This window comes from Gastrolobium bilobum, unplaced genomic scaffold, assembly GCF_033153095.1.
Source record: "Gastrolobium bilobum isolate Gb01-03AN ecotype WA unplaced genomic scaffold, APGP_CSIRO_Gbil_v1 utg8393, whole genome shotgun sequence".
NCBI classification, from domain to species: Eukaryota; Viridiplantae; Streptophyta; class Magnoliopsida; order Fabales; family Fabaceae; genus Gastrolobium; species Gastrolobium bilobum.
Window position 1 is genome coordinate 26,453 of NW_026896016.1, and position 23,806 is coordinate 50,258.

Consider the following 23,806-nt stretch of genomic DNA (forward strand, 5'->3'; position numbering starts at 1 on the left):
CATGAAACTACGTCCTCGGTCGCGATTATATGCTCCTTGACCACGTCCATATGTTGTTGCATCAATCTGAAATCTTCTATTTGTTTGGCCATATCCACCGTGTCCACCATAACCACCTCGAGTGTTGAATCCATCTCGGGTATTGAAATTTCCTCTATATCATCCATGATTTCCTCTAACAAATACAAAATTGCTCCTGGCTTGGTTTCCATCAAGAGACAACTTGGTTTGCATAGCTTGCTCCAAACTACTGGAGCCTTCATTCAACATCATTCTTTGCTTGTGAGCTTGAAGAGAACCAACAAGCTCATCAATAGACATAACTGACAAGTTTTTAGCTTATTCAATGGCAGTGACAATATAATCAAATCTTCTTGATAATGAGCATAGTATTTTTTCCATTATTCTGACATCATCTAAAGTTTCTCCATTTCTTTTCATCTCTTTTGTCACCTTTTGCACTCGTGAGACATAATCTGTCACTTGTTCTCCACTTTGCATCTTCAAGTTTTCAAACTCGACTCTAAGTGACTGGAGCCGCACCTTTTTGGCTTTGCTAGCTCGTTGGCAGGATTTCTGCAAGATCTCCCATGCTTCACTGGATGACTTTGCATCAGATATTGATTCATCAACACCTTGAAAAATTAAAAATAGAGCCTTCTTATCCTTCTTACGTGTTTCTTTAATTATCCTTCTTTGTGCATCTGTCATGGCGGCTTCAGCGGCTGCATCTACAGGCTCTGAGTATCCGATTTCAACGAGCTCCCAGACATCTTGTGAATCTAAGAGCGTCTTCATGTGAGTGCTCCAGTTCCATAATTTGACTTTGTCAATTTTGGAATTTGAGGTTGAAACATCTCCGTCATCTTTGATCAACCGTGGCTCTGATACCACTTATTGGAAATTTAATAGAGATGATGAAGAATGAAGAAGAAACTCTTTTATTAATATTTCACTAAAATACAAACACACACTACAATTTGTTGAATCTCACAATCACTCTCTCACATATAAGTGCCATGACACTTTTTCTCACTTTCACTTCCACACTTATTTTTATTTCTTTCTCTCACACAACACATGTTGCTCTTTCTTTTCTATTGCTTCAATTACACATAAGACACACTACACAAAGCACTCTCATTTTATTTCTATTCTCTTACACTTCTATATCTAAGACACGACATAAGAGCTTCAATTTATAGCTTGGATAGCTAAAATTTTGGCCTAACAAAATACAATTAAATATTATAATACAGCACACTCCACACACAATTATATGAAAATGATTACCCACTCAGACTAGTGCTTGCTTCACTATAATTTTAAAACACAATAATCACAGAACTATCTAATAATACATGTCTATATAATTGTCCAGCAGTCCACGTTCCACATATATGTCCAGCTCCCTTTCTTTTCTTTTGTCACCCCACATCCAAATTATTCTTATCTTTAGCTGAATAATAGCTTTGCACAAATCACATTGTCGTGGAGTTTTTTAGTTTGTCTTCCACTTTACAGTTGAGACAACAATCATTTAGAGCTAATGGACAAAGCAAAGTAGGGTTTGTCTTCTAACATTTTCCTAGTTTTGGGCAGTCTATCGCCTAGCTGGACTTCTGGACTCCCGAGTATATTGATGCCCTGGTTGACGACGATTTCCTTGACTTTCGTGGTTGTGGGCTCTCTCCTTCCTCCAGGGTGGTGACAGTGGGATATAACTCAAAGCTGGGGGTCTCGATTTGAGAGTACGGTGGTTTGTTGGTGGGGTAGCTTAGCGGGATTGCCATTCTTCTGAACGAGTTTTCCACCTTCTTTTGTCCCTCCTATACTCCCTATAGAACGGTTGTTGCTCCTCCACGAGATGAAGTAGCATTTGCCCAATAGTGTTGATGGAACGACTCCTAGCGTCAAACTGGAATGAATGTTCCAATTCCTCCCCAAGGATTCGTCCATTGTCAGATACATCTTGTTGGTTACCATTGCTTGCCATAACAGTCAAAAGTGGGATTAGAAATTTATAACTCCCACAGATGACGCCAGATTTTCAAGTGTGAACACCAATGCTTAGTGTATAGGCTAATAATCATATCTATAGAGCAAGTGAGAAAGATAACTGGAAATGATGGATTCAACACCTCTTAGTCAAAGTCCGGTGGCTAAACAACAAAAGGGTGTGTGTCGATATATTTTGGTGGGTGACAAAAGCTCTAGGCTAGAATATGTTTCAGTAATGTTGTTAATGTGAATTATTCCGAATTCACATTAACAAAAGTCGTAAACCCCAAATAAAAAGTAGAAAAAGATTAGAAAACAAATAAAAGAATGAATCAAAACTAAAACAGGTCATAAAATAGGATATAAAGAGCCTATCCCTGACAATCCGTAGACCACTGTTTTTCACTTTATTAAGTTTTTGCTATACTAATTTCACCCAAATAAATTCCAACCGACTTTTCTCTCTGCCATGCTCTTGATGACAAATTAGTTCATTAAATTTTGTCAAATCTAAATTAAGCTAATTACTATTAGTTCGGTAATAAAGTTTATGATTTTTCATTAATAATAATAGTAAAGAGACACTATTTGAGCACGGAAAATTTTGTTTCAAAAAATGAGGAAATGGCAGATAACTAAACAGGTTTCTGGTTAACAGTACACAGGAATGGGTAAAAGACAATTAATTGTAAATATTGTAGTGACACGTAAGTTGGTCTACATTTCGTGGAAACAACATTTTTACTGTTCAGCAATTCTCTTCTACTACCACTACTGCTACTAATTATAATGTTCGAGCCGCTGAAAAATGGAGTGGGGTGAAATGGAATGAGCATCTCATTCTTTTTCTAGATTACTTTCATCGTCGACAAGTTGAAGAGGTTCAATTTGGGTTTACTTGGGGAAGTGAACAAAATTTCTCATCCGAATATATATACAACACATTATAATGACACAATGATGTAGAGTTTAGTTCCCATCACTAGTTTAAGTAAAAATAATAGATACAAATTGAGATGAGAAGCTAAACAATACATAAACAGCATATTTACACATACTTGCCTGAAACTTCTGTTGGACAAAACCCTATGACTCCCCAATGCAAGTGATTTAATTTCCACAAGCATAGAATAAAGCACTTAAAATCATTCACCAGAACTCAGCCTCAGCGTATGTGCGTGAGATTTAGCTCCCACCTGCATCCACTGAAAAACCTCATACTCACATTTGTTTCCCATCAAGATGAAGATAACAAGGCAAACCACAATGAGAATAACAAAGAAAAAATGGTTGCTGCAAAACACAAATTATGCTAGACAACATGTTTGGCAAAGGATGACTTGAATTTAATAGAAACCCTGTACTTCAATTATGTAAAATTAAGTTGAGAAGTGAAGGAGCAATGATGAAAAAACATTATCTATTTGAAAACCAATGACAACTACAATTTAATTTAAAAAGAGTTAACAAGAATATCGCCATACTGAAGGAGGAGACAGTAAAAAAGATCCAGCACCATGATATCCCAATGTGAGTGTTAGAATACATACTTGTATAGGCTCTTTGTATATTTTTACCACATCGTGTAAATAGGGCCCAAGCCCATATAACTCATTATTATAAATATAATCCTTGTGTAGTCTCATTAGACACAATAATGAGTTACATAGGCTTGAGCCTTATTTACATGATGTGGTAAAAATATACAAAGAGCCTATACAAATATATATTCTAACAATAAGCATTTGCCAAGAATGACAAATAATTTGTCAAGTAATCAATAAGCTTGAGCTGTTAGGTGATGGCCACATTAATTTAAATGATATTTCTCTAACATAAGAGTCAATTGGGTTTGAAAGGTAAATAATGCATAGGCCCAACTATCCATGCTAGGAAAATCTATCATATTTAAGTATTTATTAATAGAATGGGGAGCGGTGAGGATTGAACTTGTTGATCATTTGGTCACACGAAAACTTTGATACCATGTCAAGCAATCACTTTGTAGCAATTCAATTCTAGAATTAGGGAGAGAGAAAAGAAGAAGGGAAAGATAGAGAGAATTGAGAGAGAAATCTGGAATTTTCTGATTGCCTTATTCAAAAGGAAAACCTACTACTTATAGTCTTCTCACATTACTATAATATTAAGGGCTTGAATATAAACTAACAATGATATAAAACTAGGCCCAATAGTCTTGGAACCTCTTAGGTAGCTGACTAATTCGTTTGGGCCGCATGGGCCTCGCTACATTATTCCCCTCATCAAGTTCGGCCTTGTCCTCAAGGCCCACTGGAACCAAGCCCACATGCTGATTATCTCTAGGGTTTGAAGGTGTAGGTAACGGTTGATTTGGGAGCAAAAGTTGGTGAGGTGGCATAGTATTTAATGGCACATGGGGCGGCGTCAGAGAAGTAATTGGGGTCTGTGATAGTGGTTGGGACGAGATAAGGGATTGGCCATTCTCATTGGCTGAAAATCCATGCGCAGGAATTTGATTGGATGGTGGGGATAGGGGCTTTAATGGCGTGGGCAGAAGCTTTAATGGAAAGGCAGGGGTTTGGGTAGGTGAGTGTGGTATACTGGTGTGTGGAAGGGTGTGAGCGGACTCTACAGATGACTCTCCCAAAACACCCTTCTGCTTGCTCAAAATTTCAACTTCCTCAGCACTCTCCCACGTTGAGCATTCCGGTGGTAAGTCCGACCACTGGACTAAGACCTGGTCAACCTCTTTGTCGCGTTTCCATACCTTTCTGGACGCGATAATGGCCACCGGAGTATGTGTTGGTGGCGTCTTCTCCGTGCTTTCCGGCAGAGGGTGAAGGACATACTGTCGGTCCGAGAAGAAAGGCTTTAACAGCGACACATGGAACACGGGGTGCACACGGGAACCATCTGGGATTTTCAGTCTATAAGCAACCGGACCTATCTTTGCCAAAACTTCGAACGGTCCATAGAACTTCAGTCCCAGTTTTGCAGAAGATCTCCGATGGACTGAGAGTTGTCTATACGGCCGGAGTCGAAGCAAAACCAAGTCACCAATCTCAAAGGTGATGTCTTTTCTCTTCTGATCAACATAATTTTTCATGAAGTTTCGTGCTTTTTTTAAGTTCTCTTTTAACTCCGCAAGAATCTGTGCTCGAGTGCGAAGATCTGAGTCCACAGCTTCGAGTGCACTAGATCCAAAAGAGTACTGCAACACACACGGCGGAGATCGTCCATATATGGCTGTAAACGGAGACGTGCCCAGCGATCTGTTAAAGGCGGTGTTGAAGTGATATTCGGCACAACTCAGATATCTCGCCCAAGTGGACGGTTGATCATACACATAGGCTCGAAGGTACTGCTCTAACACTCGGTTTGTTCTTTCGGTCTGTCCATCGCTTTGGGGGTGATAAGCAGAGGAAAAATTAAGAGTAGTCCCTTGTAGTCTGAAAAGGGTAGTCCAAAACTCACTTAAAAAGAGTGGATCTCTGTCTGAGACTATAGATCTAGGAGTACCATGTAGTTTGCCCACTGTGTCCCAAAAAACCCGGGCAACCTTAGTTGCTGTGTACCGTGATGGTAAAGGGGCAAAATGAGCTCCCTTAGTCAATCTGTCAGTTACGACAAAAATGGTTGTGTGTCCGTTAGATGGGGGTAACTGAGTAATGAAATCCATCGTCAGATCTGACCAAATAGATTCTGGTGTTGGTAGTGGTTGTAGTAGCCCATAAGGCGCATGGTTGGTTGCTTTGATCTATTGGCAGACTTCACAATTTTTAACAAAATTTCTAACATCTGTCCTTACTTTTCTCCAGGTAAAATTGGCACACAATCGCACCAATGTACGATGTACTCCCGCATGACCACCCAAGGCTGAGGAATGGTACTCGGAGAGAAGCTGGGGTATCAAAGTGGAAGCTGATGGCAGGAACAGACGGCCATGGTGATAGAGTAGTCCATTTTTATATTGCCATTGTGGCCATTGATTTATGGATGACTGTAATCCCCTAATAACCCCCATAGCATAGGTGTCTGCTTGTAATTCTGTCTGTAATATGGTGCTGTAGTTAGAAATGGGGCTCGTAAGGGCCTGCAATTGGGGAGAGTTATCCGGAGAGCTCTCTGCAGGTAATCGTGACAGTGCATCTGCGACACGATTTAATTTACCAGGCTTATAAGTAATACAATAATCATAACCCAGTAACTTGGCCAGGAACTGTTGTTGTTCCGGAGTCTGAATCACTTGAGTCATAAGGCAATGAAGACTCTGGTGATCAGTACGAATGACAAATTTTGCACCAAGTAAATATTGTCGCCACTTAGCAACCGCAGTCGTAATCGCAAATAACTCGCGAATATAAGTAGATTTACTTTGCATGAGAGTAGAGAGCTTGCGACTAAAGAAGGCTATAGGGTGCTCGGCTTGGAGCAAAACAGCACCAATGCCAACTCCTGAAGCATCTGTTTCAATAACGAATGGTGCTGTAAAATCAGGTAGGGCTAAGGTAGGAGTTGTAGTAAGTGACTCCTTGAGTTGCTGGAAAGCAAGATCAGCCTTTGGAGACCAAACAAACCCATCGCGAGTAAGTAAATCAGTTAATGGTCCAGCAATGGTAGCATACCCCTTAATAAAGCGTCTGTAGTAACCTGAAAGCCCCAAAAAGGCCCGTAGTTGTGTCTGGTTAGTTGGTAGGGGCCATTCCTTGATAGCCTGTATCTTAGAATCATCAGGAGAAACCCCTCTGGAGGAAATAACGTGGCCAAGAAATTCGACAGTAGGTTGCGCAAAACTGCATTTAGATGACTTGACAAATAGAGTATGAGTCCGAAGAATCTGCAGAACTTGGGAAAGATGCTGCAAATGGGCCTGCAAAGTTGGGCTATAAACTAAAATATCGTCAAAAAAAACCACAACAAATTTTCGTAAAAGAGATGTGAATATTTCATTCATAGTGGCCTGAAAGGAGGAGGGAGCATTGGTAAGCCCAAACGGCATAACCACGAACTCAAAGTGACCATGGTGAGTTCTGAAGGCCGTTTTATAAATGTCCTCTGGGTGCATCTTGATCTGATGGTAGCCAGAGCGAAGATCTAACTTAGAAAATACTGTTGCTCCATGTAACTCATCTAATAGTTCATCCACTGTAGGTATCGGGAATTTGTCTTTAATAGTGACAGCATTAAGGGCACGGTAATCAACACAGAATCTCCACGTGCCATCCTTCTTCTTAACCAACAAAACAGGAGAACTATAGTCTGAGTGACTGGTGCGAATGACACCACTTGCAAGCATTTCTTGAACCAGGCGTTCAATTTCAGATTTCTGGAAGTGGGGATATCGATAGGGGCGGACTTGGACTGGTTTAGTATTGGGTAGAAGATGAATATGATGGTTGTGGGTTCTGTCGGGAGGGAGATGAATGGGTGTAGCAAAAACATCACAATAGCTGGATAGTAATGCTGCCACGGTAGGTATAGGATGGTTGGATAAGGATGAATTTGGTGTAGAGGTGTGTTGGGATTCAGAGGTTGAGGTGGAGCTTAGGTACATCAAGCAAGATGTAAAACCGTCATGAGAAGCCAACTTAGATAGCTGAGCTGGTGTAATGGCACTTGGTGAAATGGATGTGTCACCTTGTAAAACTATAGCAATGTTAGAGCGGTGGAATGACATAGTCATAGATGCATAATCGGTGAGCACAGGACCCAACGTGGCTAACCACTGTATGCCCAATACCACGTCTGCTCCTTTCAAGTCTAAAAGGAATAATTCCATGGAAAATAAGTGGGATTGCATAAGCAGAGGAACTGCTGTACATACAGCCTGGCAATGCATAGAATCACCATTTCCAATCTGGACGTGAAAAGCAGAAATGGAATGTAGTGTAAGTGACAAATGTGAAGCCATACGATGAGAGATAAAATTATGGGTACTCCCCGAATCAATTAGAATTTGTACATTCTGCCCATGGATTGATCCTTTCAAACGAAACGAATGAGAGGAGTGATGTCCGAACATAGCATTTAGGCTGATTTCAGGTGTAATTTCGGTGGGTATATCTTGTTGGGGTAGTGGTGTTTCGGGTTGTTCTGGTTCTCTGATATCATCATCCTCCGTACCAGCTAAATATAATAGTGTTGCCTTGCCTTTGCACTTGTGACCGAATGTATAACGTTCATCACAGTTATAACAGAGATTTCGGTCTCTCCTAGCTTGCATTTCAGCAGGGGTCAATTTCTTGATAGGAATGGTAGGGATGGAATCTGGAGGTTTTGGTTTAGGGGGTAACAGTGTAGAAGGAGGGGGAAGATTTGTTGGTAAGGGTGATTTTGTCACCCAGGGGCGAGTAGAGCGTTCCTCTGTAAATTGTTCTTCAAATAAACGGGCCAAGGCAAAAGATCCATGTAAATCTACCGGCTTCATGGTCAATACCGAACGCCTAATTCGCGGTTTCAGTCCGCTAATAAACATGCTCTTAAGAAGTGCTGGTGTAAGATCAGGAACTTTACTAGCAAGGTCCTCAAAACTGATCTGATAGTCATTTACAGTGCCAATCTGAGTCAGTTTGGTTAACATACCAGCAGAATCTTCGAAATCTGTAGGGCCAAAACGTTGCTGCAATGCAACTGTAAAAACACGCCATGAAGTACAAAGGCCATCTCGATTCAGCCCTTGAAACCAGCGAGCAGCAGGAGAATCTAGGTGAAACGAAGCAAGTAATAACCGTTCACCATCAGGGATTTCATGATAGAGACAGTAACGATCCACAACAAAAAGCCAATCTGTGGGATCGCCTGACGCAAATCGTGGAAAAGCTAGTCGTGGCCGCTGTGCGCGAGGTTGCTGTGTCGCCGCAGAAGAGGAAGATGCAGTTATACCCGGTCCAGATCCAAGAATACCAGAAGAAGATATTCGGACAGATTCAATCAGATTCGTTACTTCAGACTGCAGATCAACGCGCAGACCTTGTATCTTTTCTCTAATCAGATCTGGAATCTGGAGCTGTTGTTGTTGTAATTCTTGCAACTGATTTTGCAGATCTTTGTAACGTGTTTCAGCCATGAGCGATGTTTGAGTAGCATGAACTCAATGAAGGCACCAATGTAGCAATTCAATTCTAGAATTAGGGAGAGAGAAAAGAAGAAGGGAAAGATAGAGAGAATTGAGAGAGAAATCTGGAATTTTCTGATTGCCTTATTCAAAAGGAAAACCTACTACTTATAGTCTTCTCACATTACTATAATATTAAGGGCTTGAATATAAACTAACAATGATATAAAACTAGGCCCAATAGTCTTGGAACCTTTTAGGTAGCTGACTAATTCGTTTGGGCCGCATGGGCCTCGCTACACACTTCAACCAAAAGTTATTAGATGAAGGCCATATTAATGGTTTTATATCATATTTATTAAAATTCAAAATGACCTACTCGTGGATCTTTTCACCAATGCATTACTATTTTTTTGTATATTAATTTCTTTTTTTGTATATAATGCATTACTATTTTATTAAACAAATACATATAGATTTCCCTATTTCATTGATTAGCTCAATTACCAGATTCACGATTAACTGCATCTACAGGGCATGGCAATCAAGTAGTCAAGCTATTTAAGGATTCATTTCATATTCAAGAGTGTTAATGCCACTGGCAGCTATTGAGATACTAAGTTTTTTCAGCATCTTTTAGAAAAAGCATCAAGTGTTCTAGACAATGAAACCGTAAAGTGGAGTAAATACAATGCATCAATTTATGTTGGATTCAATAGTAAGAGCAAGATAAAACGCTATATTAATCAAGGGATATATTTTTCTTATGTTGTAGGAAAAAAACTACCTCCTGTTGTAGAAATAAAGTATAAGTGGGACCCACAGATAAGAGGAGAGAGAAAAAGAGTGGTGGGACCCAACCCCTTTTTGTGTGTGTAGGAGAGTTGTTTATCTCATGTAAAATGAGATAAACATAACTCATTAATCAATTAAACATAAATTCTGCTTCAACTAATAAACAAGGCTATAAATATGAGTTGAATGACGAACAGCGTAGGATTTGCCCCCCCCCCCAGATAAGAGAGAGAAAAAAGAGTGGTGGGACCCAATCCCTTTTTGTGTGTGTAGGAGAGTTGTTTATCTCATTTAAAATGAGATAAACATAACCCGTTAATCAATTAAACATAAATTCTGCTTCAACTAATAAACAAGGCTATAAATATGAGTTGAATGACGAACAGCGTAGGATTTGCCCCACATTATATTCTAATAAGTTTATGATCAAAATCAATTATTAATATTGAACTGATATTTTGTTGCCCCAAATTTACTGTTTATGACGCAGAACTAGACCATAGCCTTCAGAGGCTTGAACCTCACATATCCTAATCTATATTTCTCAGAATAATGGAAACAAACCATGTTAGCAATATGCATTACTTCATAAGCTGATTCTAGCACGTAATATATATAAGGACAAGTAGCTGAAGACTGGAAAACATACCCAAATTTATACAAAACTTACAATAATAACAACTACAATAAACAGTATCTTACCTTGGATTTCACTAGAGTGAGAAGCCAGGTCAGACGACATATTTGATGCTCTGTGGGATATAGGTGTTAGTGGAGGTGATGCAGCTTCTTCGACCTTCTCTGGAACTTGGGGAGTATCCAAATACTTAGTATTTGTAACATTTAATGCCATAGCTCTCTGACTACTAGTGGGTATAGAAAAACTCCGAGAGACAATTATAGGCGGAGTTGGAAGTGGAGATGCCGCACTTGAGACAATGGAAGGAAATCTATTAGTGGCAGGATGCTCTGGATTTCTGAATACTAATGGAGCGGAGTGACCTATTCGAGAAGATTTCACTGGCTTGCTGGATTGATTACCAGGTGGTCTAGGAAGCTCATGAAGCTCACTTATTCTAGGTGAAGAAACAAGGGGAGGTGAAGCATTAGGAGATGCTTTTGGAGATGAAGGCTGGGGCATTGGTAAACGTGGAAAACCCCCAGAAATAGGCTTTACTGACAATGGTTTATTAGTCAATGGACCAGAAAAAGCCTGTCTTTTTATTTTCTTAGTATCAGAAGCATTGAAAATATCAACTTGTAGAAGTGATGTTCCCTCTGCCAAAGGGCGTGGTAACTGGGTGGATGTAGTATCACTGTTGCTTTCTTTGAGAACAGAGTGAGCTCTAGGGATAGTTGGTTCTGACAATTTACCATCAACAAAATCTTTCTCTTTCTTTTTTTCATCCAAAGGGGAGGAATGCCACAAATTATGCAAAGATCCACTAGCACTTGTGCGGGAGGCTGAGCTAGTTTTTGTTTCTTTGACGTTGACAGGTGTAGGAAGTACATAAGCATTAGATTTTGTTGTAGATGATGATAACATTTGTCTTACTTTTTCAGCTGGGTCAAATTTCTTTTCTGCAAATATTGGAGCTGAATAGCTGCTTACTCTAGGATCTCTACTTGAGACTCTAAAATCTCCTTGGTTCTTGTCTAAATTTGTCTGCCAGAAGTCGAGTTAATAGATGTGTTAGAGGATGACCTTAGTCAAATTAAAGAATATTTTTCAACTGATGACCTGCTAGATCAAGGGGACAATGAGAATTAAAATAGTCATCGTTACAATGCTAGACCAATACCCTTAAAATTAGATCTCAAAATGATACCTTCAGAGCTTACCCTAAATATTAAGATATTTTTGGATAAAATATTTAGAAATATGATAAATTTGATTTGTGATCTTTTATTAGTTCTACGGGAGATTGAGAAACTTATTTGCCTGGATTTTTCTATACAACTGATTTAAGATTTAAATAGGAGTTTCAAATTGAATAAATCAAAAGTAGTAACAAATATAACCTCTGCAGTTTCTGTGGTTGAAGCACGAACATATGAATGACCTGATTCTTCCACCTGCTAATCATCATCAATGATTATGATAAGATGATTTAATAACTCAGATTGTAAAAAAAATAATGGTACTATGCTTTTAATGTTGGAGTTAGGCATAGGCTATAGATGTAAACAAGTATAAAATAACAACAGAGTTAAATTAAAACCATACAAGTTTTGAGTAATATCAAATTCCTACCTCTGCTGAGTTTGGTGACATGGAAACAATATATGGCACTTGCTTATCTGATCTGTACTCAAAACTCAATTCACCACCTTCAGTGACATCACAGCTATTCCCACCATCATCATAACCATCTTCACCGTCATCATCTTCAAGAGCACTGAATTGGTAATCAATATGTTGCTGTTCAGCAACCATCCTAACATGTGGCTCAACAGCCTCCAGTGATTTAAGTCCCTTCCGAAAGAAATTCAACTATATTTGAAGCAGAACAAGAGGAAAAGAGATACATCAAGATTAGTCTGAAAAAAGGATAAAAGATTTGGAGAAGAAAGGTCATAAGTTTAACAAAACCTGAGCAGCATGGTGACGAGCTGCTTGTGTTAGGAGACTACGTGACTGGCCTTGCTTCAAGGATTTCAACCGAAAAGCACAGAGTTTTGCTTCCTCTTCATATTCATCATGAGCAGCTTGCAGCTGCTGTATAGTGATACTTTCACCTTTACCACTTTTTGACCTTCCTTTCTCTTTTTGTTGGGTAATCATGTATTCATAAACTTCTCTGAAGGAAATACAACAGATTCAGGAAATATTCATACTATGTTAAGAAAAATAATAGTATGTTAAGAAAAATAATAGCATTTATAAGTAGGGACCTTTTTTCATCACATTGCCGCTTCATGTCCTGCAGGAGGAATAGAAAGGCATTGAGATGTAGTACCAAGACAATTATACAGCAGCAAAATCAATACATTTCCAAAGTAAAAGGCAATCTATATGGTTCCAAAAAGCATCAAGGAGACATAGTTTTTGGAAAGCCAAGCTTAAAATTAGAGAGGATAAAAAAACTGATCACTTTTTAAAAAGTAGTTTATTTATTGGATAAATTTTTCGATATTCAGATCTGTGTTCCCTCTTCTTCTTCTCCTCCCTCAAATACCTTACATACAATGGCCTAACAAATCCTTCTTCTTCAAGACAATTATATAATAAAATTATACAGCAGCAAAATCAATACATTTCCAAAGTACAAGGCAATATATATTGGAAAGCCAAGCTTAAAATTAGAGAGGATAAAAAACTGAACTCTTTTCCAAAAGTAGTTTATTTATTGGATAAATGGTTCAATATTCAGATCTGTCTTCTATTTCTTCTTCTTCAACAAATCCTCCACATATCAACTTCAAATGTATGACGTCAGTAACTATTTCCCAAGTACTTCATAGGAGTAACATATAAAAATTCAAATATAGGTTTCTCTACCATTCATTTCCCAACCAAACTTTTACCCATACCAATAATTATCCTCCAATCCACTTGTTCTCCAACTATGAAAATTCAAGATGAAAACATACACTTAAAATTGAGGAAATTGTGGGTTGTATGACCACACAAGGACTATATTTATAATAATAAGATACACAGGCTTGGCCCTATTTAAATGATTATAACATCATAAAATTCTAATTAATTTGGATCATATCTAATCCTATCTAACATTATTTAATATTCTAATATTCTAACACTCCCCCTCAAGTTTGTGCATATATATCATGTATGTCAAGCTTGCTATAGATATAGTCTACTCAGGGACCTCTAAGTGCCTTGGCGAATATATATATAAGTTGATTATTGGAATTTACGAATGTTGTCTCGATTTCTCCAGACTGAATCTTTTCTCGGATAAAGTAGCAATCGATTTTGATATGTTTGGTCCTTTCATGAAAGACCAGGTTAAAAGATATGTGTAATGTTGCCTGATTGTCACAAAGAGTTTCATCAGACATTGTTCATAGAGACATAGTTCTTTAATTAATTTTTTTAACCAGATTAGCTCCATGTTGCAGCTACCATTGCTCGATACTCACCCTTTGCGCTTGATCTGGCTACTATGATTTGCTTCTTATTCTTCCAAGAAATCATATTTCCCCCAAATAGGACATAGTAGCCCGAAGTAGATGTCTATCTGAAGGAGATGAGAGATCCTACCCAATCAGCATCTGATTAGCTACAAACCTCAGCATGCCCCTTATCTTTATATAATAAGCACTTCTTTGGTGCTCTTTTGATGTATCAAAGAATTTTGACAACGGTGCCGCAATGGGAATCACAAGGAGAATCAAGGAATTGGTTGGCCACATTAACTGCGAAAGAGATATCTGTTCTTGTTACAAATAATTCAACTTCCCTGCCAATCTTCAATAATGACTAGGATCAGCGAGAGGCTCCCCCTCTCCTAGTAGAAGCTTAACATTAGGATCCAAGGGTGAATCAATAGGCTTGCATCCCAATATACCAATCTCTTCCAAAATACCTAAGGCATACTTTCTCTAACATATGGAAATACCCTACCTTGATTGTGCCACCTCAATACCTAAGAAATAACGGAGCTTACCAAGATCTTTGGTTTGAAATTGACTGAACAAGTAAAGTTTCAACTATTCAATTCCAATTCGATCCTTGCCAGTGACGATAATGTCGTCAACATAGATTAAGAGATAGTTGCATTGATCAAAAGAACTACGACGAGAGAAAACAAAGTGGTTGGCTTCGCTACAAGATAGCCAAAAAGCTTGAACAACTAAATTGAAGTGACTAAACCAAGCTCAAGGTGATTGCTTCAAGTCATATGAAGATTTGCGAAGCTTGCATAATAGGCCAGGCTCCCCCTAAGCATCAAAGTCGGGCGATTGCTCCATGTAAACTTCCTCCTATAAATCACCATGTAAGAAGACATTTTTAATATCAAGTTGAAGAATGGGTTAGTGACGAACGACAACAAGGGCAAAAAATAGACAAACAGTGGCCATCTTGGCAACAGGAGAGAAGGTATCCCCATAATCGAGTACAAACATTTGAGTGTATGCCTTACCCACTAAGCAGGCTTTGATCAGAACCAACTTTAATTGTGAACACCCTGTAACATGCAACCACAGATTTGCCTAGACGAGCAAGAACAAAATCCCATGTGCCATTAGAGTGTACAGCAGTCATTTCATCAATCATCACCCGATGCCAACCTAGATGAGATAGTGTTTGACCTGTGGTTTTAGGAATTATTGAGATATATAGTCCCACATTGGTTGTATGTGCAACTAATGTGGAGTTTATAAGGCCTTGGACACTCCCACCCTTTGAGCTAGCTTTTAAGGTGGTGTATCCCAAGGTTCTTTACATGGTATCAGAGCCTCGCCGCCCCTCACTTTCTCTTGTGGCGTTTCTTAGCACAGGTAGGTTGGGCCTATTGCATTGTCCACTCTTCAAACCCAATGGGCTCTCGTGTGAGGGGGCGTGTTGAGATATATAGTCCCACATTGGTTGTATGTGCAACTAATGTAGAGTTTATAAGGTCTTGGCCACTCCCACCTTTTGAGCTAGCTTTTGGGGTGGTGTATCCCAAGGTTCTTTACATGGTATCAGAGCCTCGCCGTCCCCCACTTTCTCTTGTGAGTTTCTTAGCACAGGTAGGCTGAGCCTGTTGCATTGTCCACTCTTCAAGCCCAATGGGCTCTTGTGTGAGAGGGCGTATTGAGATATATAGTTCCACATTGGTTGTATGAGCAACTAATGTGGAATTTATAAGGCTTTGGGCACTCCCACCCTTTGAGCTAGCTTTTGGGGTGGTGACCTCAAGGTTCTTTACATAGTATCAAAGCCTCGCCGCCCCCCACTTTCTCTTGTGGCATTTCTTAGCACAGGTAGGTTGGGCCTGTTGCATTGTCCACTCTTCAAGCCCAATAGGCTCTCGTGTGAGGGGGCGTGTTAAGATATATAGTCCCACATTGGTTGTATGTGCAACTAATGTGAGGTCTTGGGCACTCCCACCCTTAGAGCTAGCTTTTGGGGTGGTGTATCCCAAGATTCTTTACATGCTATCAGAGCCTCGCCGCCCCCCACTTTCCCTTGTGGACTTTCTTAGCACAGGTAGGCTGGGCCTGTTGCATCTTCCACTCTTCAAGCCCAATAGGCTCTTGTGTGAGGGGGCGTGTTGAGATATATAGTCCCACATTGGTTGTATGTGCAATTAATGTGGAATTTATAAGGCCTTGGACACTCTCACCCTTTGAGCTAGCTTTTGGGGTGGTGTATCCCAAGATTCTTTACATGGTATCAGAGCTTAAGGTTTTGGGTTGAATTGGTTCTTTACAGGAATGAAAACAAAAGAAAACGCCGATCATAACTCAAAAAGGCATAAAGAGGATGAGGATTGCGAGTGGAGCAAATACCTTTACGACGAGCAATTGGAGTCGTTTCTCGTAGAGCCAAAAGGGATGGGACGATAGGGGAAGATGGAGAGCCGGTAGGGCAAGGTCTAAAGTAGATCTAGCACCCGTGGGTGATTGCAAATGACGCTAATAGGTGAGTAATGGACGATCCTAAAAACCAAATGTACCTGCAGCCGATAAAGAAGAATTAAGAAAAGGAATATGGAGAATATAATCAACCTCAGACACCAAAGTGTGCGAAGAGTAGCAAGGTTGCTGATCAAGGAATGCGACATTAGCAGACACAATGTAACGCTTGAGGTCAGGAGAGTAGCAACGATGGCCCTTTTGAAGACGTGAGTAACTAAGGAATAGACACTTGAAAGCTTTGGATGTTAGTTTGTCCTTGCCTAGAATGAGATCATGTGCAAAGCAGGTACAACCAAAGATATAGAGCAAAAGGATACCTGGGGTGTCAGGAACATGATACTATGAGGAACCTCATTGTTAAGCACGAAAGAGGGCCATGCGATTGATCAGAAACATGATGTAAGAACAGCATCCCCCCAAAAACGAAAGTGGAACATACGTATGCAGAAGAAGGGTGTGCATTGTTTCAACCAAGTGTCTGTTTTTGCGTTCGGCAACTCCATTTTGCAGTGGTGTTTGAGGACTAGTCTAATGCAAGGTGCCCTGTTTAGCCAAACAATCTAATATTTCAATGGATAAATATTATTTAGCATTGTCACTACATAAAAAATTGACAAACCGGAGCAGTGGTAAAATTGTTCTTTTATGACTAAAAGGTCATGGGTCCAAATCTAGGAAACAGCCTCTTTGTAATTATGCAAGGGTAAGGCTGCGTACAAGGAATTCCTCCACCCCACGCATGCTAGTCGGGTTCAACGGGGAGTGATTTTTTATTGTCACTACATAAAATCCGAATAGAAGAGCCAAATTAAGTACAAATTTAAGCACAAATTTTTTTATGAATAGAAAATAACTCGGAATGGTTTTTCTTTAAGTAAACCCAAGTGTAACAAGAAAAGTCATCAATATAGGTAACAACATATTGGAAACCAGAAATAGACATGATTTGACTCGGACCCCAAATATAAGAATGAACAATAGAAAAATGAGCATTAGCTCGTTTATTGACTCTATTGACAGAGGAGGAGCAAGTGTGTTTCCTGCTGATAAGACTGACAATCTAAAGACTTCAGATCAGTTAAAAAAGAAACCATCTGCTTAAATATGGAAAGGCTCGGGTGACCAAGACGGCTGTGAATGAGCTTTGGAGACTCGACAATAGAGCATGCCACTAAGGAACTACGCAAAACGTGATGGTAAAGGCCACCTGACTCACGTCACACGCCAATCATCCAAACCATACCCAAATCCTGCACAGAAACTGAATTATTAGAAAAATCAATGGAGCATGAAAGAGAACGAGCTAACTGATATTAAATTAAAAGGACATCCAGGAACATAATGAACAGATATCAAGGGTAGAAAAGGATATGGACGGGCTTGTCCAATACCACGAACAGAGGCTGTATTTCCATTGACAAGAGTAACAAAGGATAAATCATCAGAATAAATGAGAGAAGTAAAGAGATTCTTATTCCTACAAAGATGATCAATAGCACCTGAGTAATTATCCAAAGCCCAATGGGTGATTAAAATAGACAAGCAACAAGATTACCAGCTTCAGAGCTGGAGGCCGGGAAGCTGCCTTAAGTCAAAGGAAAGCCTCATAATCTCTAGTAGAAATAGTCACTGATCCTGCAGAGGGTGGTGCATTGTCAGTCGGAGCAAAGTTGGTAGTGGGTGGTTGGAGATGAGGATATTTTCAATAGTCACGCTCCTTGATATGGCCCAAGTTTTGACAATAGTTGTAGCAAAGCCCCTGTCCATGACCACCTTGTCCTCAACCATGACTGCGACCATTGATCTCGCTAAAGTCCCGAGTACGAGAGACGAGAGTAGTGGAAACTGAGGAAGGCACAGCCAAAGAAGTGACGTTGGGGCTGTCAAATCCTTATCCTCAAGATTCAATAAGTGTTCGAATGTCGGTGATAAGGTGGGAGTTTCAGCATTGGTCAAATTCTATTGGCGAACGCCATTAAACTCTTCTACAAGGCCGAAAAGCACCACAACCATTAAGAAGCACTCAAGCTGCTTCTTATGCTCAGATGGACCCTTAGTAGGGGGTAGCATAGCAGAAAATTCCTGTATCAAAAATCGAATCTTACCTAGATAAGTTTCCACCCCCGTGTCCGATGATTTCCGTACCTCTATTATACGAGAGTCAATTAAATAAAGTTGTTGAAAGTCATATGTGCTGCAACTTTTGGCTTTCTCCCGCACCTCATCACATGTCTTGAAGGGAATGAAGAGTTCAAAGATTTTTGGATCAATGGACTACCAAAATAGAATATAACAGAATTTTGGCTGCCGCAGAAATAGTTGGCACATGTGAGAGCATCTGGTGGCTTTTAGGCAACGAAATTGGATAACAACGTAGATCATCCTGAGGCAGTCCTGATGAGGTGTTCACCTATCGGAAAGGTTGCCAGAAAATTTTTACAAAAGCGACAGTTGGAAAGGCAGCTTCGATCGACAAATAACAGTGGTTGGAAGGATGCACGACCAATAATATGCTACCGGAAAGACTCTCAAAGGAGGTCACCGGTGTGATGCATGGGAAGGAATAACAATATACAAAATTAAGGTTTTGCTGAAGCAAGGTTTCCTAGAGCGTGAAATCCGGTACAAACTAAAAATTAAGGAAATTATGTGTTGTATAACCACACAACGATTATATTTATAATAAGATAACGGGTTTAGCCTTTTCTACATGATGACAAATTATCTAAAATTCTAATATAATTTGGATCCCATCTAACATTAATATTCTAACAAATATCAACTTCAAATAAATGAAGTCGATCATTATTTCCCTATTACTTCATAGCAGGATCACATAAACATTCAAGTATAGGTTTCTCTACATTCATTTCCCAACCAAACTTCTACACGTACCAAAAATTATCCTCCAATCCACTTGTTCTCCAACTATGAAAATTCAAGATAAAAGCTTTAAGCAATTATTCCTATTATGAAAGAAACTACAAGTATTCTTGTACCTGCTATGAAGTTGGCAAGTTGTATCCCAAATTGTGAGATCTTGTGTTCAGTTGCAACTTGCAACGATTACAATTATACTTACTAATATTATGTACGGATATATGCTTTAAGACAAAAATTGGATTTTGTGTATATTACAAGAAACCAAATGCTTTATAAAAAATCCTTTCATCAATAGCAGCTTCAAAATACATTTGAGAAACACTGAACTACAGTTTTTCCTAAGCAACATCTTGCAGAAGGCATAACCTAACAACTTCTGAAAATATCAATATTCACAAATTCAATGTGAGTAGAAGATAGCTTAAAAGAGCAGCATGGATGTGAGAGCAAGAAACAGTCATATTTTCATACACTACCAACTAATGGATGCGTGCATAATGGCACTGGCTTCACACTACGAGGAGACAATCAATTTCCCGCAAAAAGATCTCAATTAGGAAAAAGTGATATTGCAATAATTTCAAAAGTAAAGCACTTTGACAAGGGTATGTCCTATGCGTATGAGCCTCCTGAGATTCATTCCAGATTATTCATTACACAACAGGAAAGAAAAGATCACATGAAACTATGACATCTCGTATCAACATTATATATAGATGGACATGTATGCTCATTAAACCAGGTCTGGAGGCAATAAATAACCACTCAGAATATGTTGTCTACATATATAAACTTGTAATGTGAAAGGATGATATTTCAGTAACATCCCCCCCCCCCCAGCTGCCGCCATGCCATGTGTTACTATAAGTCCTGATACATTATCTTCTATTAATTGTTCATTGTTGTACACTCATAGGAATCCACATTTTCTAGTAATTATTTAGTAATGGCGAGAAATAACTAAAATAAAAGTGTAATGAATTAAATGAGGGAAAAGTGGAAAACAATGAGAGGACAAATGTATGGCATTAACCAAGTAGAGCCTGAAGGGTGTTTTAAGAAAAATAAATAGATAAATCTTATAAATATGAAGGTAAATAAACATACCTCAACAGTTCTTAGCTCATTAAGAAGAGATTCCGATGGTTTAGTTATTGTCAGTACTATGTGAGAACGCTGAGGAACAGATAGGTTAGATAAACATTTTGCAAATGAACTATGCTAAAAGAAGAACAAAAAAACCACAGATGCACCCAAACAAAGGCTCACATAGCTATCAAGAAGTTTCTGAAGTTCAAGCTGCACACTTCCAAGCATCCCCAAAACTTTACCTGCAAAAAGTTCGTAACATAACTGTAGCAACAACTATACATAATTTAAATCAATTAGCATAAATGCTGAGTAACTTGGATAAGGCAGTCATGAAATGTTTACCCACTCACCACTTTCTTCATCATCATTTAAGGCCGTTTTCTCCATTAGACAAGTACCCATTTCCTGCAGCGACTCAGCAAATTCTGGAACACATAAACACAAGAAAAGATACCCTAGAGACTTTAATATTTTCAAGGCAGTAAAACTGATCTATAAAAGACTCTTAAAAACATTTAAAAAAAAAAACTAACTAGACAACTTTAATATGTTTGACTAATGATCAATAAAGATAATATAGCGTACAGGCAGTAAGAGGATACCCTAGAGAGAAAAGACCTTTGATGTTTTCAAGTGCCTCCACACTACTATCTCACTACATTTTAAAGGTAGTTGCAGCACACGATTTCAATAAGAACAAGAAGGCATGCCTGAGGCAGGAGTACAAGTTCAACATTATGAGATGTTCCCCCATTTGGGGTATGGATGGAAGTGCTGGGCTTAATTGATAGTAAGAGGATACCCTAGAGAGAAAAGACCTTTGATGTTTTCAAGTGCCTCCACACTACTATCTCACTACATTTTAAAGGTAGTTGCAGCACACGATTTCAATAAGAACAAGAAGGCATGCCTGAGGCAGGAGTACAAGTTCAACATTATGAGATGTTCCCCCATTTGGGGTATGGATGGAAGTGCTGGGCTTAATTGATAGTGCAGAAGACCATACCGCCCATGGACAATGGCAGTTGGAAATGTACACCTATCTTAAATTGTTGGAGACATTATATATGACAAGTACAGAAAACAAATTGCATATCCAATTTGTAACTTCATATTTTGGAGACATGTATGAGGAATACAGAAAAAAAAATGCACATCTACTTCCTAAGTTTTGAAGACCTGATATGTGAGGAACAAAGAGAACCAGATGACCTATGAACTGAGTTTCAAAGTATAATGTTTACCGTAAGCACTGTTCTCCGTAGCAGCAGCTGCAGAAAGCAGATTATCATAGCAATCTCTCATCTCTTGCATGTCCTGCAAAATGGTTAAGGAAACCCGCAATGTCACTAGAATTAGTAAGCCAGATAGAAGAAATTGGGCATGAGATTTTTGTACATTTTCAACCAACTTCCCATTACCACACTCATTTCTGACATTATAAGCCTGAAACTACAACTATTAGATCGTTAATCGGGCCCGAGAATATAACAAAGCCATGATTCCGATGACCAATTTTTCATACAAAACACATTATCCAAGTGTTATATCTAGAACAAAAACCCCTTACCAATTACAATTTTTCATTACTGACAATAAGGTTAACAGCTAGTACTGATTTCACTTTTTTTTTCTACAGAAATTTGTCAAAAAAAATAAAAAAATTCACTACAGAAACAGAATACAGTCTACCAGACATTATGAACTTCACGTGACCAGGTGTGATTTGAGGAGGATATGAGCAAAACGCATAAAACTAAACGCAACGAAAATCAATTCTTCAAATTCAAACATTTAAGGAATCATATATAGGGAAAAAAGAGAGAAGAAGAAGCCAATTCGATGCTGCAACCACAAATAGTAACATCAGATTTAGAAAGAGAGAGTAGCAGAAGTACCTTAGCAGCGAGAGCAAGCTCATCGAACTTCACGGAGGGCTGAAGCTCCCACTTCTCCTTCCCAACGCTCTTGTGAAGAGCAATTCTCCTCAACTTGCTCAGCGAGGACTTCATTTTCCACTCTAAAGCCGCAAAACGACGCCGAGACAGCGCAAAACGGCAATGAAATAACAAGAAAGGGAAAACGAGAGAGAGAGAGAGAGAGAGAGAGAGAGAGAGAGGTGTTGGTTATTAGGTGGGAATTGAGTGAATCGCGGAGAAAGAGAATCTCAGGAGAGAATCGAAGGAGTAAAGTGTGGGAATGAATTGCAGAGTGTTAAGGACATTGAAGAACGGTGGGTCGTTTGGTTTTTTGGTTTGGGTCAAAAGGACGGACCCGAGGCAGATCAACAAGTGAGAGAGAGAGAGAGAGAGACGGAGCGTTGCGAAACGCGAAAACTGGGGCATCACTCCAACGTCACGCTCCCAAGCCCACAACACAACCCGCACGCTTCCCCACCTGGCTACACGTGTGCCACTCTGCACCATGGGCCATTTCGTAATTGCCCTAACATGGTATTCCGGTCCTAACACTTACTTAATGCGTCTCACGTAATCTCACCAAGTATCTTATATTAAAAGTAACAATTTTTAACATCGTCAGCTAATACCGCATAAATACAATGGGAAATGATGTTGTTATGCTACAGTTAAAAAAAAAGTAGTATTTTCGTAGGGAAAAGTGTGTATCATTTTAAAGGTAAAGTTGTGTTATTTTAAGTGAGCGAAAGAGATAGATAAAGGAGGAGAGAGAGTGAACAGAAAAATATAAAGGTGTGGGTCTCACCTCTTTGTAAGAGTAAAAGGATATAAATTATGTCGTTTAAAAGGACAAATATTTTTTTATCTCTGTAAATAATAAAATTGAATGTTATATTTTTTCTCTTATTTTAATTTATTTTTTCTCTTTTATTTTTTCTATCAGTAGGAACAAAATACTGTTTTCCTACAAAAGGAGAATAGTATTCCCCAAATACAATATTAGAAATTTGTGTTTATGTTAATAAAAATTTTGTTTAAATCAAATATTTTGATTCATTTTTGTATTCACATTAAATATATTTATATTCATATTGAGTTTGTATAAATATATTTAATTGAATTTGTATTGAAGATTATTTCATATCAACCCAAATTACCATTCCAATAATTTGAAATAATAGCTTGGTTTACCACTTGGGGGTTTATCATGATTTTTCCTTTCAAACTTGTTAGAAATAGCGTAAATATTTTGATACTGAGTTAGGGATAATAATTAATAAGCTACGGATCATTCATTGTTAACTAATTGCTATCTCACTAAGCTTATGCTTAGTTATTGATATCTTTGTTATTTAATTTGGTATTAGGGTAGTAAAAGGCAATATTGAAAGTGGATATTTCATGTTAAAAATGTATATGGTCATATGAAATTTTATGTTTATATTCTTTTTACATATATTAATTAAATGAGATTCAATTATAATAT

The 23,806-nt window shown here is 38.7% G+C and overlaps 1 protein-coding gene across 3 annotated transcripts; it reads right to left on the minus strand.

Annotated features, from left to right (window-relative positions):
• Positions 1 to 2,745: 2,745 nt before the first annotated feature.
• On the minus strand, positions 2,746 to 22,642 carry LOC133297299 (uncharacterized protein At2g33490-like). Of its 3 annotated transcripts, none has more exons than XM_061496411.1 (11): positions 22,300 to 22,642; positions 21,646 to 21,718; positions 20,752 to 20,826; positions 20,579 to 20,640; positions 20,417 to 20,485; positions 12,728 to 12,756; positions 12,426 to 12,633; positions 12,087 to 12,326; positions 11,855 to 11,908; positions 10,535 to 11,498; positions 2,746 to 3,206 (listed from the first exon to the last, which is right to left on the minus strand). In XM_061496411.1, the coding sequence occupies exons 1-11, from the start codon at positions 22,411 to 22,413 to the stop codon at positions 3,187 to 3,189; spliced, it is 1,908 nt and encodes a 635-aa protein (XP_061352395.1). In that variant the 5' UTR covers positions 22,414 to 22,642; the 3' UTR covers positions 2,746 to 3,186. The 3 variants fall into 3 exon arrangements, with proteins under 3 accessions (XP_061352395.1, XP_061352396.1, XP_061352394.1); XM_061496412.1 differs by having other exon boundaries at positions 2,746 to 3,197; positions 11,855 to 11,911; XM_061496410.1 differs by having other exon boundaries at positions 11,855 to 11,911.
• Positions 22,643 to 23,806: the final 1,164 nt, after the last annotated feature.